Source organism: Pleurodeles waltl, chromosome 9, assembly GCF_031143425.1.
Source record: "Pleurodeles waltl isolate 20211129_DDA chromosome 9, aPleWal1.hap1.20221129, whole genome shotgun sequence".
Lineage (NCBI taxonomy): Eukaryota > Metazoa > Chordata > Amphibia > Caudata > Salamandridae > Pleurodeles > Pleurodeles waltl.
The window spans coordinates 653330997-653350986 of NC_090448.1; the positions used below are offsets into that span (position 1 = coordinate 653330997).

The 19990-nt window shown below is 44.9% G+C and overlaps 1 protein-coding gene across 2 annotated transcripts in view; it reads right to left on the reverse strand.

Annotated features, from left to right (window-relative positions):
* Positions 1–19990, reverse strand: part of LOC138259816 (galectin-4-like) — a 300965-nt gene that overhangs the window by 39946 nt on the left and 241029 nt on the right. For both annotated transcript variants that reach the window (XM_069207710.1, XM_069207709.1), the window contains one exon: positions 4831–4863. In XM_069207710.1, coding sequence (XP_069063811.1) covers positions 4831–4863 — 33 coding nt within the window. The remainder of the gene's footprint in view (positions 1–4830; positions 4864–19990) is intronic.

Here is a 19990-nt window from a genome sequence, read left to right on the forward strand (position 1 = left end):
TGGGAAGAGTTGATACCCCTCGTACCAGGCTACCAGGTGGTCCAAAGCCCACTCTATTCCTGGGCCCAGAGAGCAATGACAAATGGTTTTCAGATGGATTAGCAGGTCGCCCATCCTTGTCCTGCACTCTAACCAGAGCAGGACAGTCTTGAGACTTGCCTGGGATCAAAGCTGGAGGATCCACATGTATGGGCCTCGGGGAGTAACTGCTCCATACCTCAATGCCTTACTACTGGGGGCCTTTTGGCACCAGCAATCCAAAAGGAACTCAATTCTGGCCAAATGTTCTTTAATAGAGGTTAGGCAGGATTCCAAGATCAATTCCAATTGTTTAGCATAAACGCTCCTAGTCAGAGCCCCCAGAAAGGCCCACAGTCTGCACTTGACACCTGCAGATACATTCTGCACCTTTGAGCCAACTCTCACGGGTCCTGTCTTTTCCTTTTGGCAGCTGGTTCCCCTGGTGATACAGAGTCTGCTTCCTCTACCCACCTTCTAACTCCTGAATTGGGTACGAATCCATCCAAGGGCAGGACAACCACTGCCACCCCTTTCCTTGACACCTCAGGGACATCAGAGGCAGATCCTTCAAAATGGTCCCCCTCTGCTGGCAAAGCTACCCGACCCACAGACTGCCTTCTTTCGGTCATGTCAATTTTGTCTGCCACCCCCCTGATAACACGCTCCACCATGGTGTCAATACGGGAGAGTTTGCTAGGAAGAACCCCACCACCATCTACTTAAAACTTTCTCATTGAAAAATAAAGGGTGCACACTCACCAGGGTCTGTGAGTCAAAAAACCAAATGGCGAGGCCATGTCCAGCCTCCTCTGGGCACGGACTTTGCCCGGGCATGCACCCAGAAGCAACCCATGGTGATGATAATGCACTTTCTAGGGCAGCGTAGTCAGAGCACTTCCTGTAGGGCAGATGGATTATGGGGGACCGAGTCCCACCCCAGAAAACAGCACAATACAAGGCCCAGGACAGAATAAACAATCAAGCACATCTCGGCGGCGCAGTGATGATAATGTGCTTTATAGCACAACCTAGTCAGGGTCCCTCCTATGGGGCAGATGGATTCTGGAGAACTGAGTCAAACCCTAGAAAACAGCACAACACAAGGCCCAGGACAGAATAAACAAGCAAACACATCCTATTGCATGAAATCTGACCTTGTGAGAGAATGCTATAAACTTATGCCTAGTAGAACATACATTTGGGTTTTGCTAATACTTGTCAAGCTTGCCTCCAATTCTAATTTAATGGGGACTGTGTGATTCACAGATTATTACATTTTCTTTGCCAATAAAACTTTTGAAACTCTTGCAGCATCTGAGAATGTTTTTTGACATATGTAATTAGCATTCTCAGCATAAACTTTAATATGAGAAATCCACCTATAAGAATCTACAAACTCTGAAGAGGAAATGCCTGTGACTTTATGTAGGTTATTAATAAATGCTCAGAAAATGCTCTCTGATTTTTTGTTTGATGCTACTGTGAATTTGTAGCCACTTTTTCTCATAATAGGTATTTTAATGCATCATCCATGTTTCTATGATACCTTTCTTCTGAGTTCATGAATTTCCAGTTTTACGTTCCTACTACTGATCCATGCAATTAAGGCCCATACTTTTTTCCGCAAAACTGTGCTAATGCAGTTTTGCGGCAAAACGTTTAGTGCCGGCTTGCGCCATTTAACAACACCAGCCGGGTTGGCGTGGCAGTAGGGAAGGAGGGAGTTTGCGTCAGAAAATGACGCTAGCCTGGTTAGAGGCAAAACAATGGCTCTAACCAGACTAGCGCCATTTCCTGGCGCACAACCACCAAAAACATGACCCCTGTCTTTGGAAAGACTGGATTCATGCCCACCACCCCAATGGCCAGCACAGGGGACAAGTGTCCCCTGGGCATGGCCATTGCACCCTGTGCCATGCACGGGGCCCCAAGTTAGGGCCCCCGATGGTAAAAAAAAAAAAAAAAAAAATACTTACCTGCACTTACTATCCTCCGGTGTCCTTCTGGTGGGGTGAGGGTGTTCTTGTGGCTCGGGGAGGGCACCTGTGGATCCATTCCATGGTGTTGAACCATGGAAATGGGTCCACAGGTCCCCTAACGCTTAGTCTTATCCAGGCATTAAATAATGGTGGAAAGCAAGCTTTGCACCATTATTTAGCCCCGCCTCCCACTCATGCCTCATTTTAGCACGGGGCTAAATATGGGGCTATGGGGATAGCACCATTTTTTAGGTGGGAACGCCTACCTTGCATCTCATTTAAACAAGGTAGGTGCACAAATCCAAAAAATGGTGCAAACTCCTACATTTTGATGTTGGACATATCTAATGTCAAAATATAAAGATGGAATTAGGTTAACGCCAAATTTGTGTAAAATAAATGATGCATATTCAGCGCAACAGAGGTATAAATATGGGCCTAAGTTCTGGAAATGTCTGGGCCAATTCCTGTCGAGTTCTCTCTGCTCTATTGAAAATGAATAGTGAACCCTGTGTGTAACTCCTTCTGTGGCCATACTTTAATGTTACCCATTTAGTGACCCAAGGTCAAGCACAAGCATTCAGTAGTACGCTCCCGCATCAGTCCCTGACATTCTGTAAAATCTTGCCCTAATTTCTCTCCATGCTGGAATTCACTACTCTCAATTTAAGTACAACACTTTCTATGAGAACAAACAATTTAATGCTCTTTATTAGAGCCAACACACTTATATCTCCAAAATCCTTCAGAAATGACAAATGGAACACTCAGTCATCATCCATGCTATGTCGTATTTGGTCAGGGGAATGAGAGAACATCTTTGGCCCAAACAGTTTACCACAAATACCAGATGCAAAATGTACCATCTTAAAGAGACCCTCAAGATTCTTAGGGCATTTGCTCAAAAGAGGATGTCAATATATAATCTAAATTATTTTTCACTAGAACTGTTCACTTTTTAAGGACAAATCTATATAAAATCTTATGTGATCCCTTCCTCTTTCTAGGTACAACCTCAATTTTTCAAATGCCACCTGCACTAATCCGTACACTAGGCTTGCTATCAGTCTGCCGAGAAGGGAGCATATTTCTTACACTGGCTTTCTGTGAATAAGCAGATCTTATTGAAGACTGCCCTTCTAATGCATAGAGTGCATCATCAGCCTAGATCTAACTATCTGTCCTCGAGGATCTCTTACAACAACCCTTTGAGAAACTTGTGAACTGCTAATAACTCTCTGGACAAGATTCCTAGGATTCACCTGGAGAGGGCCAGTGGGTGCTCCTTTTCCTTCCTGGGTCTGGTGAGCTAGAGCTATTTGCCTTTAGAACTTCACAGAATAGAGGATGAAGGATTGTTCATTAAAAGGCTTAAAACCTAGCTTTTCGTTCAGTAGTTCTGCTTCTATTTTCTCTTGCTACACCACATAGCTCCAGGACAGTCTTTGAGTATCCGCATGTTTTATAAATTCAAACACATCAACATCATCAAAATTATGGAGCATTGCTGAAATTTCCATACTTTCCATCTATGTTGTTGGGAACCCAAACACCACAATAACATAATCTTTGGATATGGTAATATCTAAAATATCTTTTGTCAGCCTGAGATGGCCGGCCAAACTGACAGGAGAACTTAGGCCCCGATTTATACTTTTTGGTGCAAAACTGCACTAACGCAGTTTTGCATCAAAAAGTTTAGCACCAGCTTGCACCATTTCTGTGGACCAGCCGGGCACAATATTTATGGAATGGTGCAAGCCGGTGCAAAGGGTAGGCTAGTTTAAAAACAAATTACGTTATTCGGGTGGGGCTGTCGGTATGGAAGAAGGGGGTTCTGCACCAAAAAATGATGTTAGGCAGGTTAGAGTAAAGAAAATGACTCTAACCTGCCTAGAGTCATTTTCTGATGCAAAACCATCCATACCACATGACTCCTGTTTTAGAAAAGACAGAAGTCATGCCCACCACCCCAATGGCCAGCAAACGGGACCAGGGTCCCCTAGGCATGGCCGTTGCACCCTGTGCCATGTATGGGGGCCCATTTCAGGGTCTCCTATGTCACTGTAAAATATAAAATAAAATACTTACCTGTACTTACCTGGGATAGGTCCCCCATCCTCCGCTGTCTCTTTGGTGTGGGTGGGGGTGTCCATGGGGCCTGGGGAGGGCACCTGTGGGCTTATTCCATGGTGTTTCATCATGGAAATAAGCCTACAGGTCCCCTAACGCCTGCCTGACCCAGGCATTGAAAAATAGGGCAAAGCAAGCTTTGCACCATTTTTTGACCCCTTCTCCCTCCCGTGCACCATTTTTGCACAGGAGTATAAATATGGCGATAAGGCCATAGAGTCATTTTTTGCACGGGAACGCCTACCTTGCATCTCATTAAGGCAATGTAGGTTTCCATATCCAAAAATTGACTTTAACTCCATAAGTTTGGCCTTAGACGGGTCTAGTGCCAAAGTATAAATATGGAGTTAGTTTTGCACTGAATTAGAGTAAAAACAAAACAGAGTATAAAATGCTCCTTAGTGCACTGACCCCACTTCCCCTCCTCCCTCCTCTCATGGACCAGCCCCAACCCTCCACACACCTGCTGGCTGAGCCAATAGCTGAAAAATGAAATAATAGCATAATATTGTTTTATTTTTCAGCTGCTGGCTCTTAGCCAAGGGGGCAAATATCCTTCGCCATTGTGAATGAGCCACCCCTGGGTAATGGAAAGGAAAATGAATGCCATCTTTTGTCACAGCTCGCCATCTTTAAGTGCAGATCTATTAGTAGTGCGAGTAAAGAGAGTACTTGTTTTAGAAAGAAAAATACTCACAGGATTTAACACAGTAATAGGGCCAGACGGCTTCTACAAAGAAACAACATAAGAAAGAAATACTATTAGCTCAGCTCTTCAAAATAATCAGTAGCTATGAAATACACTTTCCCACAGTGCTCTATGTCAACTGGACCTCAAAAAAGGATTTCCTTAGTAAACATAATTATTAGAAGTTCAAGGTCCCATGAGCACAACATTCATTATGGTAAATTAAGCCACCTAAAAATTCACATCTTCTACAGTTGTTTTATGGGTGCTATCAACGTTTTCATGGGACACATTCTTCTACTTTAAACAGTAATTACAGTATTACACACACACACACACACACACACACACTTGAACCTTCTCTGTCAATCCCCCTTTGTCAGTTTCACTTTGTCTCCTAGTACATTTCTCATCCTCCTTCGTTCATGCTCTTGTTTTCTGTCTCTTTTCTTCTTCCCTAACAAGAAGGAATATATGTCAAAGAGGCTAGACAAACCAATGAATGCTTTGTTTGCATGAATAAACTCTACATGGCACGCCAGATGTTCCAAAGTTTTGTAAACATGTTAAATCTAACACTGCTGAAAACTGATAGGAACTCTTTGCAGCATCTCTAGTGATATTGATACAACATTGCTATTAGGTGCTTTGAGTATTGTGCTCTTAACATCTTATATCATACTATATGTAAATTAAAAGATTATGTCAGCAATGCCTGATGTTATAAATGGAAAATGTTACTTACCTGTAACAAGCTGTTACACATACCAGTGCAAGTATGACCTTTTTGGGGTCGAGCCTGTGAAAGCATGAGCTAACACATTCGTAGTGGTTGTAAGACGCTGTTGTATTTAGAAAAGGATTTGGAGCCCGCCCATTGCTTATTATTTGTTGGATTGCGTGCACTCTTCTTTACAGCCTCTTAATAGGTCACGTTGGCAAAGCATCATTTCCATTTCTGTCTGTGGAGTAGGGACCATGCACTGATTGATTAAACCTAATCAGTGCCTCTGCTACTCCAGACATTATTGAAGTTCAGTTTTGTCCCTTTTAACTTCTAAGGCCCTGCAAACAGAAGGTGCATAGCTGGCAAAAACACCCTCAGCAGCACAAACAAAATTGCAAAGTTGTATTTTCTATAGTTAACATTTTGATTTATTTTGAAAAGGCTTATTTTCTGACTTTGCACTCTTGTTTTGTTTTTTCTCATGGGTGTTGTCCTCAAAAGATGACTATTATCTTGTTTGAAATATTGCAATGCATCATTGTTTCTTTCGTATAAGTAATTTTCAAAATTATGCTTTAACACATAATTGTGCAGTACGCCTCAATCCACCCAACTCCAATCCAATCCAACCCGCCCCACTCCAATCCAAAACACTCACCCAATCCACTCCAATTCACCACACTCCAATCTTCCCAACCCCAGCTACGCCAATCTGTCCATTCCAATACAAAGCAACCTGCTCCACTCCAATCCAAAACAATCTCCCCCACTCCAATCCAAAATAAATCCAAATAAATCTTCCCCACTCCAGTACAGCAATCCAAAACAATCTGCCAGACTCCAATCCACAATAATCAGCTCCACTTCAATCCAAAACAATCTGCCCCACTCCAATCCAAAACCATCTGTCCTACTCCAAACCAAAACAATCTGCCCCACTCTAATCCAAACCAATTTACCCAACTCCAATCTCAAACAATTTGCCCCACTCCAATCAGCCCCACTCCATCCCAGTACACCACACTTGAGTCCTCCTAATCCACCACACTCCAATCTGCTCCACTTGAATCCAAAACAATGTGCGTCACTCCAAGACAGCAATCCACAACAATCTGCCCCATTCCAATCCACAACAATCTGCCCCACTCAAAATCAAAACAAACTGCCCGATTCCAATCCAAAACGATCTGTCCCACTCCAACCTGCCCCACTCCAGTCCAAAAAATATCTGCCCTACTTCAATCCAATCTGCCTCACTCCAATCCAAAACAATCTGCCCCACCCCAGTCCAAACTGCTCCACTCCAATCCACCCCATCCGACCCGACCCCACTCCAATGCAGTCCACCTCACTCCAATCCATCCCACTCCACCTCACCCCAATCCACACCACTCCTATCTGCCCCACTCAAATCCAAAACAATCTGCTCCACTTTAATGTGCCCCACCCTGATTTGCCCCACTCCAATCCAAAACAATCTGCCCCACTAATCCATAACAATCTGCCCCACTCCAATCCAAAACAACCTGCCCCACTGCAATCCAAAACAATCTGCCCCACTCCAGTACAGCAATCCAAAACAATCTGCCAGACTCCAATCCAGAATAATCAGATCCGTTCCAATCAAACACAATCTGCCCCATTCCAATCCAAAACAATCTGTCCTACTCCAAATCAAAACAATCTGCCCCACTGTAATCCAAACCAATTTGCCCCACTCCAATCTCAAACAATTTGCCCCACTCCAATCAACCCCACTCCATCCCAGTACACCACACTCTAGTCCTCCTAACCCACCACACTCCAATCTGCTCCCACTCCAATACAAAACAAAAGGCTCCACTCCAATCTGCCTCACTACAATCAAAAACAATCTGCCCCACTCCAGTCCAAACTGCTCCACTCCAATCCAATCCACCCCATCCCACCCGACCCCACTCCAATCCAGTACACCTCACTCCAATCCACCCCACTCCACCCCACCCCAATCCACACCACTCCAATCTGTCCTACTCAAATCCAAAACAATTTGCCCCACTTTAATGTGCCCCACTCCAATCCAAAATAATCTGCCCCACTAATCCATAACAATCTGATCCACTCCAATCCAAAACAATCTGCCCTACACCAATCCAAAACAGTCTGCCCCACTTCAATCCAAAACAATCTGCCCCACTCCAGCCTGCCCCACCACAATCCAAAACAATATGCCCGTCTCCGATCTGTCTCAGTACAATCAAAAACAATCTGCCCACTCCAATCTACCCCACTCCAATCCAAAACCATCAACCCCACTTCAATATGCCCAAATCCAAACAAAAAAATCTGCCCACTCCAATCCAAAGCAATTTGCCCCACTCCAATCCAAAACAATCAGCTCCAATCCAATGCAAAACAATCTGCCCCACTTCAATACAAAACAATCTGCCTCACTCCAATCCACAACCATCCCCCAAACTCCAGTCCAAAATAATCTGCTCCACTCCAGTCCAAAACAATCTGCCCCTTTCTAATCCAAAACAATCTGCCACACTCCAATCCATAATAATCTACCCCACTCCAGTCTCCCCCACTCCAATCCTAAACAATCTGCCCCAAACCAACTAGACCAACTCAATTCCAAACAATCTACCCCACTCCAATCTGTCCCACTCCAATCCAAAACAACCTGCCCCTCTCTTTAAGTCAAAACAATGTGCTCCACTCCAATCTGCCCCACTCTAACCAGAAACAATCTGCCCCACTCCAATCAAAGAAAATGTGTCCCATTCCAATCCAAAACAATCTGTCCCACTCCAGTCTACCCCACTCCAAACCAAAACAATCTGCCCACTCAATTCTGACCCACTCTAAACCAAAACAATCTGCCACACTGTAATCCAAAACTATCCATCCCAATCTAGTTCAAAACAGTCTTCCCCACCCCAGTCCAAAATATTCTCCCCCGCAATCCAAAACAATTTTTCCCACCCCAATCCAAAACAATCTGCCCCTCTTAAATCTGCCTCACATCAATCCATAATAATCTGCCCCACTCCAATCCAAAACAATCTGCCCCACTCCAATCCACTCCACTCCAGTTCACCCCACAGCCATCCTGTCCACCTCACCTCACCCCACTCCAATCCAAATCCAACCCATTCCATCCCAACTCACCCCTCTCCATCCTAATCCACCACAATCCACCCTACACCAATGCAATTCACACCAATCTATACCAATCCAATCCACCCCAGTCCAGACCAATCCAATCTACCCCACTTAATTCCAATCAAACCTACCCGATCACAATCCAACCCACTTCAATCTAACCCACCCCAGTACAGTCCAACCCACCTGACTCTGATCCAACCCATCCCACTCCAATCAACCATATTCCAAACCAAACCAACCCACGCCCCTTCAATCCAACCCATACCCATCCAACCAATTGCATGCCAATTCAACCCATCTCCAATCCATTCAGACCCGGTCACCCCACTCCAATCCACCCGCCTCACTCGAGTACATCCTGCTCCAATCCAATGCACCTTAATCCACCCCAGTCCTATCCAGTACACCTTAATCCACCCCACTCCAATCAAATACACCGCACACCATCTTAATCTATCCCACCCCACTCCAATCCAATCCACCATACTCCACACCAATCCCCCACACTCCACACTAATCTAATCCCCCACTCCAATCCAGTTCATCCCACTCCAGTCCAATCCACTGCATACAATCCAATCAATCCCAATCTACCCCAATCCACCCCACCCACCCCACTCTAATCCATCCCACTCAATTCAATCCACCTCACTCCATTTCTTTCCACTCAACTCCAATCCAATTCACCCCACTCAATCCAGCTCATCCACTCCAAACCACCCCACTTCAGTGCATTCCACACCACTCTAATCTACCCGCCACACCCAATCCAATCAAACCCATCCCACCCCAATACAATCCACCCCACTCCAATTCAATCCACCCCATCGAGTCCACACTATTTCAATCCACACCACTTCAATCCAAACCACCCCATCCAGTCCATCCCACTCCAATCCAGCTCACCCCACTCTACTCCAATCCACCCCGCTCTAATCAATCCAGTCCTACCCACTCTACTTCAATCCACCCCTCTAGTCCATTCTACCCCACTCACTCCAATCCATCCTACTTCACTCCAATTCAGCCACCTCTACCCAAATCCACCCCTATGCAAGCCACAATATCCCAGTCAGTCCACTCCACTCCAATCCATCCTACTCCAATCCAATTCACCTCAACCCACACCACTTCAGTACAATACATTCCAACTCAATCCCCTGCACTACTGCTCAATCAACCCAAGTCCAAACCACCTTAACCCAACCCACGCCAATCCACTCCACCCCACGCCAATCCAATCCACTCCAATCCACCCACACCAATCAAATCCATCCCAATCTAATCCACCCCACTCTATTCCAATTCACCCAACTTCAATCCTCCCCACTACAATCCAGTCCAGCCCACTCCAGTCCAGTCCACTCCAGTCCAATCAACCACAATCCCACCTTCTCAAATCCATTCCACTCGAATCCAATCCACCCCACTACAAAACATCCATTTTCCTCCAATCTACCCAACCCCAGTCTAATCCACCTCAATCCAATCCACCCTATCCCAATCCAACCAATCCTAATCCACACCAATCCACTTCAAACCAGTCCACTCCACTCCACTCAATCCAATCCACCCAAGTCCATTCCACGCCACTCAATTCCACACCAATCCAGTCCTCTCAAATCCAATCCACCACACTCCAGTCCAATGCACCCCACTCCAATACACTACACCTCAATGCAATCCACCCTACTCCTATAAACCTCAAGTTAATGCAATTCACCCCACCCAAATACGCCCCACCCCAGTCCAATCCAATCACCCCACTCCAGTCCACCCCACCCCAATTCAATCCAGTCCACCCCACCCCACTCCAATCCACCCACTCCACTCTAGTCCAGTCCACCGCACTCTACCCCAATCCAATCCACCCCACCCCAGTTCAATCCACCCCATTTTAATCCATTCAACCCACCCCACTCCAATCCATCCCACTTCAGTTCATCCACTCCACTACAGTCCAATCCACTCCAGTCCAATCCACCCAACCCCACTATAATGCATCGAATCCACTACAGTCAAATCCACTCCAGTTCACCCAGCCTGCTCCAGTCGAATCCACCCTACTCCAGTCCAGTTCAATCCACCCCACACCAGTCCATTCTAACCCATCCAAATCACCCCTCTCAAAACCACTGCAATGCAATGCACCCACCCCAATCCAATCCCCTCACCCCAATCCAATCACCCCATCCTAGTTCTATCACTTCAGTCCAATCTTCCCACCCCAATCAAATCTAATCACCCCACTCCAATCCACCTCACTCCAGTCCACCTTAACTCATTTCAATCCACTCAGCTCCAGTCCAACCCACTCTTTTCAATCCACCCCACTCTACTCCAATCCAATCCATCCCACTTTACTACAAACCGTCCCACTACCTCAGTCCACTCCAACCCACTGCACCCTATTCCACTCCATGCCACAACACTCCCTTCCACTGAGCCATTGAACTCTACTCTCCTCCACTCAACTCTATCACACTATACTGCCCCTACTCCACTCTACAACACTCTATTCTCCCACTTCACTTCACAAAACTCCACACCAATAACTTTTAGCAATGCTGAACAGCATCCACACTGATGCACAACATGGCAAAAACACATTGCCAAAGCCAATAGCTCTTGTATAGGCAAGCCCTATTGACTTTGCCAATGCGTTGTTCTTTTTAATGGTTGAGAACAGATCTATATCTGGTGTGCCCCACTTTTGGAAGTAGGAGTTGAGAAGCTTATTTTATTAATTACATGTGTATATCTACTGAGTAGGTCTGCAAAGCCACTGTCTGTCCCTGGAAGGTGTTCTGGAAGGAGAGGGATCGCATCGCTAGTGTATTCAGAAACAGAACATAATACGTGGTTGCTGTTAGAAATGGGGTCTTTGGTTGACAGTTAGGTTACCCCCTGTTCAAGCAAGGACCCTCACTCTAGTCAGGGTAAAAGGGAATCACCCTCAGCTAACCCCAGTTTACCCCCTTGGTAGCTTGGCAGAGCAGTAGGCTTAACTTCAGAGTGCTAGGTGTAAAGTATTTGTACCAACACACACAGTAACTTAATTAAAACACTACAAATGACACAACACCAGTTTCGAAAAATAGGAAATATTTATCTAAACAAAACAAGACCAAAACGACAAAAATCTGACATACACAAGTCAAGTTCTGAATTTTTAAAGGTTAAACTAAAAAATAGCGCTTAGAAACAAAAAATGCTTCGATGAGGTGTTAACACGGCGTCGTGACGGAGTCGTTCCCAATAAGCCGACACCAGCGGCGCCAGACACAGAGTCGTGTAGACCCCCAAGTACGGTACCTTTGGTGAAGAGTGAAAACAAGTTGATGCGCGAAGTCGGGTATTGCTGCGGCTGTGCGAAACGTTGAATCCACGCACTTGGAGCGGTGTCCGTCACAACGTGGTGTGGCGACTTCCACAGAGTCGCGGACTTCAGCGGGGCTACAGCAGCGTCGGGCCTGCGAAGGTCGTCGCGTTCCAGCGAAGATCACGGAGTCGGTTGCAGGCGGCGTCACCGGATTCAGTAGTGGCATTGGTCCGAAATCGGCCGAAGTCGATTTCCTTGGATTTCCACCGGCTTTCCTTTCAAGGGCCCAGGGACTGGATAGGGCACAACTTGTCAGAGCAGGAGTCTTTCCAGAGACTCCAGGTGCTGGCAGAGAGAAGTCTTTGCTGTCCCTGAGACTTCAAACAACAGGAGGCAAGCTCTAAATCAAGCCCTTGGAGATATCTTCACAAGATGGAAGGCACACAAAGTCCAGTCTTTGCCCTCTTACTCTGGCAGAAGCAGCAACTGCAGGATAGCTCCACAAAGCACAGTCACAGGCAGGGCAGCACTTCTCCTCAGCTCTTCAGCTCTTCTCCAGGCAGAGGTTCCCCTTGATGTCCAGAAGTGATCTAAAGTCTGTGGTTTTGGGTGCCCTTCTTATACCCAATTTCCCCTTTGAAGTAGGCCTACTTCAAAGTAAAGTCTCTTTTGAATATGAAATCCTGCCTTGCCCAGGCCAGGCCCCAGACACTCACCAGGGGGTCGGAGACTGCATTGTGTGAGGACAGGTACATCACTTTCAGGTGTAAGTGACCACTCTTCCCCTCCCTCCTAGCACAGATGGCTCATCAGGAAATGCAGACTACAACCCAGCTCCTTTTGTGTCACTGTCTAGTGTGAGGTGCAACCAGCCCAACTGTCAAACTGACCCAGACAGGGAATCCACAAACAGGCAGAGTCACAGGAATGATATAAGCAAGAAAATGCTCACTTTCTAAAAGTGGCATTTTCAAACACACAATCTGAAAATCAACTTTACTAAAAGATGCATTTTTAAATTGTGAGCTCAGAGACCCCAAACTCCACATGTCCATCCACTGCCAAAGGGAATCTACACTTTAATCAGATTTAAAGGTAGCCCCCCATGTTAACCTATGAGAGGGACAGGCCTTGCAACAGTGAAAAACGAATTTAGCAATATTTCACTGTCAGGACATATAAAACACATTACTATATGTCCTACCTTAACTATACACTGCACCCTTGCCCTTGGGGCTACCTAGGGCCTACCTTACGGGTGCCTTACTTGTAAGAAAAGGGAAGGTTTAGGCCTGGCAAGTGGGTACACTTGCCGAGTCGAACTTACATTTAAAACTGCACACACAGACACTGCAATGGCAGGTCTGAGACATGATTACAGAGCTACTCATGTGGGTGGCACAACCAGTGCTGCAGGCCCACTAGTAGCATTTGATTTACAGGCCCTGGCACCTCTAGTGCACTTTACTAGGGACTTACTAGTAAATCAAATATGCCAATCATGGATAAATCAATTACATACAATTTACACAGAGAGCATATGCACTTTAGCACTGGTTAGCAGTGGTAAAGTGCTCAGAGTTCAAAAGCCAACAGCAACAGGTCAAAAAAATAGGAGGCAAGAGGCAAAAAGACTGGGGATGACCCTGCAAAAAGGGCCATTTCCAACAGTTGCCATACTGCCTGTGCCTATTAGTACATTTTGCCCAATAAGTGCATCCGGAATGCCTTCTGGGATAGAACACTGCCTTCAGTTCCAGTACATTAATGAGAAATTGTTGTTCTTTGCATTGCTCCATCTTTCTTGAACTATGAAGCTGAGCTTAGGTGCTCCCCATTGCTGAAGGGAGGTGTTTGTCCTGTTAACTGTGGCGCAAAGTCTGCAAAGTGGAGCTTGTTCTTGCGATGTGTGTATTCCACCAAAGCAGTTTGTACTTGATTTGAGGTGAAATCAACACTGAATAGTCCCAGTCTTAGCAAACATGTGCCCAGGTTCTCTGCAACTGAAGCACCTGCGGACAAGCATTGGAAACTAACTCTATGCACAACGCAATTATGCTCAACAACTTTATCACCATTCTCAATGATAGAGACTATGGCATCTGGAAAACTGGAATCAGCCTCTAAAATTATTGCACTGTTTCCATGTTGGAGCCAACTGGGCACAGTGTTGCACTCAGACAATCTGGGTCTACTGTGGTTGCAGATGGGATGTTATTTACATTGATGGCAAAAGATAACTGTGAAGCAGGTTTACTGTTATTTGTGAGGGGAACAGTAAATGCTGAGCTGTGTTTCCACCTTTCTGCCAATCCTTTAGATAAGGGTTAACATTATCTCGTAAGAGGAAATGGTGAGCTGCCACCGCTGTAAGGCAATTGTTGAACCCTTTTGGTGCAGATTTTGTGCAGGAAAACAAAACAGTATTTGATAATGCTTTGCACTTTTAGTAAAACGATAGTATTTGCAACGAACTAGAAGCATGCGAATATAAACGTAGGAAATGAGCTAAAGCATCCGAATACAAAAGTAGGTATCTTTGAGGTTAAATGCTGTCAGGAAGCGGGATTTCCTGTACAAGGGGAGAACCGCCCTGCAATACTTCCATCTTGAACTGAATAGTTTGGAGGTATGTATCTAGGACCCACATATCTAAACAATCCAAACAGCTTTACTGAGCGTAATGTCAAGGAAGGCACAGATTACAGGCCTGATGCAGATCAGATTGTGCCAACTTTGTATGACATCCATCACAGAACAGGAATTCCGGTATTCCCATCCCACATCCCCATTGAGTCATATTCATGCGACCTGGATGATAAGAATGTAGAATTCGATGACCGCCGATACATCACGTAATTGTGTTTCTGTGGTTGATATATTGTAGAAGTCGTCCATGTTTGGTAGCATCTAGTTGTGGCTCATAAAATACGGTTTTCTGTTTGCAACACAGTCCGAACCCAATGTCATAAAAATAATAATCAAAAGTGGAGTCTGCGTAATAATACATGTGGTTTTCGGCCATGTCATCATCTGCCATTCTCAACTCTGAAACTTTAATCTTGAAGTAAAAGAATTATAATATTTCCAACCCAACACCAGATGGCAGGAAAGTACTCCACGTGTGCTCTATAACTAGGTCTGCTGCAGCCCATCTACTGGCCGCATCGTTATGGTATATAAGAGAAACCAGTGGGCTTTGCATCCACGGCAGTGATGTGTTTGTAAACTTGAGGTCATAGTTTCTGGAATCTGCAGGCCAAACACAGGCTTGCATTTTTTTCTCAGACCAAAAAAGAACAATGAAATTGGTTAACAAGTAACATTAATTTTAATATATGAGCCAATTATGTTAGTTATAATACTTTATTGCTCGATTAATACGTTTAAGCTGATTCTTTATAAATGATCTTAAAGCAATTTTCCCAGGTCTGCCCCATTCAGCTTCTGAAGAAGTAGTTGTAAAAGTTTTACCCGAAACACCAAAATGGTTAATTCACCCTTGAGCCAGATTATTACCACAGGTCTACATGAGCAGATGATATTAGCTAGGAAATCATGTTTTAACAATTTTCTTCTTTCCAGACCAAGAGCAGGGCAAATGCAAAAGGCATGCAGCATTGATTCCTGGTGGTAGCCGCATAGGCGGCAGTTTAGATCAGTATACTGGCCCTTCCAGGATGGGCGATCTTCCTTGGTGTCAAAATATCCCATACGATTTAACAGGAATTGATGTTTGAAGCGAACATAAAAGTGCTCAGCTAAATACTCCTGTGGGGACAATGACAAGTAAGACCCCAAGAATGCCCAGTCATGCTGTCTTTTGGCCAAAATGGCTTTGCCTGTAGTAAGCGAGGGTGAGCGAACAGCAATGTTGACTAGTCTATTAAATTCGGACTTCCCCATGTTACATTTCCATGCTTCTTCCATTCCCAAGTTGATGATAACCTGGCTTAGGTAGCTTCCCCATGATCCTTTCCTGTTACTGAGTTGTTGTGCCTGTACGTCTGGCCAGCAGGAGTAGAGTAAGGAGGAATTCTCTGCCACTTGTAACCTACATGATGCTTTAAGAAAGTTTGATTTTTTGAGTCCATCTCCAGTCTCACCTGTGCCGGTGAAGCACTTTTCGGGATATTAAAAATGTCCTTGTATGTGTTGACTTGACTGTTGTTCAATGCATAGATCTCCCAGCCCATCAATATTTCGGTCCCATAAGAAATGGCTGGAAGCAGCTGTGCTGACATGATTTTGAGTAGATGGGACCAGTTGGAGCAATCCAGCTTCTCTTAGAGCAAGTTAAAGCTATATGTTAATGAGTTGGCCTTTTCCTTGATCGACTGTAAATGGCGCTTCCGTTTCAGGCGAGGTTCAAGATGAACTCCTAGATATTTATATGACTGCACCATCTCCACCTTTTCCTCTCTCAGGTACCAATTAAATTGTCCTTAAAAACCTTATCAGTTTAGTTTTATCCAGATTTATTTCTAGGCCTTGCTCGGCCATAAAGGTGTTGAGTGCTGTTATACTCCGTTGCAGCCCTTGATGGGTATGACTCAACAGTACGATGTTGTCTGCATATTGTAAGCACCCAATTTTCTCTGAACCCAACGCCGGGGGAAGACTGTTCACTTGTTCTAACGTGCCAGCAAGATCTGCCAGATATAGGTTAAAGAAGATTGGTGCCAGAACACCACCTTGCTTTAGGCCAGATTTTGTCAGTATTCTATTTGTTAATCTTGAACCATCTCCAACTTTGATCTGAACCCAGGTATCAGTGTAGACATCTATAATGGCCCTCAGTAGGTTGCGAGGGATACCCCAATTAGCCAGCCTAGCCCACAACCTTTCCCTGGGGACCTGGTCAAAGGCTGATTTGAGATCAATAAAGCATGCGTAAAGGCCCAGCTTCCTATGGCAGGCTTTTTCCACTATGAGGGAGAGACCGATTAAATTTGATGATGTTCCCATGCCTGCCCTAAAGCCTGTTTGAAACCTCAGGGGTAGCTTGTTTCATCGACCCTGGTCTGGAGGTGCTGCAACAAACATGAGCCATAGAGCTTGGCTTCTACATCAGTGAAGGCTATCAGCCTATAATTTGATGGCAGAACGGGATTTCCGCTTTTATAGACGGTATGAATTATACTGCCTCTCCATGATTCTGGGATCTGGTTGATGTAGGCGGTGGAGTTGAAGAGTGGCAGAAAATACTGCACCCAATATGCTGTGTCGGCTTTGAAGATTGCATTCGGAAGGCCATTTGGTCCAGCTGCCCCTTCAGACTTCAGCTTTTTGGTCAGGCCGACTAATTGTGCAAGCTCCCAAACTAGATTTTGGTCTTTCTTCTCGGTGATGCCCGAAGGATTACCCTCGTCTTAGAGATTTGGCAAGTGATTGCTACTCATAGATGGTTCAGTCCCCGTCAGTACTAATAGGAGCCTAGCTCTGCCTCTTGTCAGCCTATTTGTTAGCCCATACAGACTGCTGACATGACTTTCCCAGGTGGCTCAGTTTATCCCACAGTTGTGGTGTCTGTTCTTCCCCCATGCCAGATCATTCACTAACCCCCAAAAGAGTTTACTATTTTGCCTCGGCTTGCCCACAATAGTTTTGACCCTGTATATTCGTGAAAGCTTTTCTTTGTGGACCAACAATCTAAGCTGTACTTTTTTTTCATGGCCCATAAAGTGAATTTCTCTCCGCCTTCTCCCAGATGAATCGCTTTTACCAGTTTCCTGGTGTGATAAGCAATTTGAAGTTTCTGATTGAGCAAACCTTCGTTGAACCAAAGTTGACAAATACAGACCCTATTTGAAGCAAAAGACGATCCCTGGGAATTAGAGTAGGAGGTGGCCAGAAATTTTGTCAACAGGCTGCGACATAGCATGGCCCAGTCTTCATTCCAATCCACTTTGAGAGTGGGCTCCTTTTTTGCCTGTCGGCAATGATTTTTCTCTCTTCCAGGGCGCCTGCCAACTGGTACACCTCGTCCATCACTACCACTGACCCTTTCACACACCATTTCAGTCTCTTAAGATTAAACATCACTGGAGGACTTATTAGGTCATTTAAGGGCAGCAACAACTCAGGTTTATATGCTAGCTCCAAGGATTGTGGAAAATGATCGCTCTCTGTTCTGCATTTAATTTGAAAACTCCTTACCAGGGCCCTCTGAGAAGTATTTACCAGGGTGTAATCGATGGTTAAGCTTTTTTTACCACTTACAAAGGTTATAGATGCCGGAGAGTCCTTCTCACTGTTTCCATTTAATAAAGCTAGACTTAGTTTCTCTAGCTGTTGCCTATGAACACTTGCAACTTGGCTCTTCACATTTCTTCCTTTTGGGGGCAACAGATTAAGATTGAAATCGCCACTAGTGATAAATGTGGACTCCTGATATTGTCTCAGCATGCTTTTAATGAATTTACCCAGAGTTTTCATTTTCTCCGCTTTTAGAGCTTTTTTTGAATGAATGTACACATTTATGATGATTAAGTCTGGTTGGCTGCACCGAGGTCTTCCAAAAGTGATCTTGGTTGCCTGAATCCAGTTTGACCATGTCAATTGAGATTTTGTTGCATATGAGGACCATAGAGACCAGGGTTGCCAGGCCTCATTTTGCATGACCATATCTACTATTGGACATTGCTGGAATATGTGAGGCATCGTACCCAGACACCACAATTGACTCTGTGCTCCAGGTTTCTTGGCGTAGCATAATATCGTACACCAGGAAAAAAGCTTGTACTTCTGGATCATGAAGAAGTGATTGGATGCCATGGACATTCCATAAGCAAATTTTGACATATGGACTATTTACACCTTGGTTCCTGACCTTTAGACTGTTGTCAGGGACATTTTTGCAGTATAGGAGGCAGGGAGTCATTGGAGGCCCAGAGAATGTGGCCTAGTCCTGTTTCACCATCATGTTTCACAACTGTTAAATTTCCCGTTGCCAAAGTGGTTGTATCTGCCTCTGTCGCCCCTCTTACTACTGATTTATTATTGGGTCTGGGGGCCCGTAGGGGACCTGGATAGCGGGGACGGTCTATTTGTCGTAGTTCGATGCCCCATGAATAAAATGTGTCAGAGTACGATATTAGTTGATGCACAAGGTCTGCTGTGGGCCAAGTGGTTAGTGTGGCCTCTCGATCACTCCTAAGTGGGTGGGGTTTAAATTCAACAGAAAGCAGATCCACTGATAAGAACTGGAATAGGTCTCTTATTTGTCCTATTAGTTTTAAAATATTTCCTCTATCGAGGGTGTCAAAATTCCCCTCTGATTTAAAGTGAGGAATGAGGAGCAATTTATGCGCCTCTGAATGCACCGCCGGTAATGAGACTTTCGTAAATACTTCAATGCCTTGGTTTGATCGCTTATGACCTTTTTCCTGTTGGTAATGCGATAGATAGTTTGACTGCAAACTAGGGCTAGATGGACTCCTTTCTTTCCTTCTTTGGCCCCTGACCACTTTTTCATGTTCCTGATTGATGGCCCCTGTTGCCGTATGCAGGCGTTCTGCTATACCACTAGACTCTGTAATTGGTGGTAAATTCTCTGGCGTGCATTCCCTGGGAACAGGACTTTTGCTTATCCACTTGCTGGTTGAATACAACACTTTTGCCACGTTGTTTTTTCCCCCCATTGTTTGTTCAAAAAAGGAACTTTGTTCCTTACATCTTTGGCCCCGACTACCGGGGGTACAAGAGCTCTTTGAGAGTTTGAGCCTGAAGTGGGACTTTCTTCTATAGCTACGGATTGTTTAGTATCAGATGATAAAAGAGCATTAGCATCGGCATTACTGATGTTTTGTACAACTGGCTGCTTCTGCCGTGTAAGGAATTGACATATGCTTTTCTGATTAACTGATCTTGCTTTTGTCTTTGCTTTCCTTTGCTTTTTCTTTTCGCTTTAAAACTGGGCTGTAACTTCCACTAAAATATCATTAAGAATGAGGACAATAATCTGA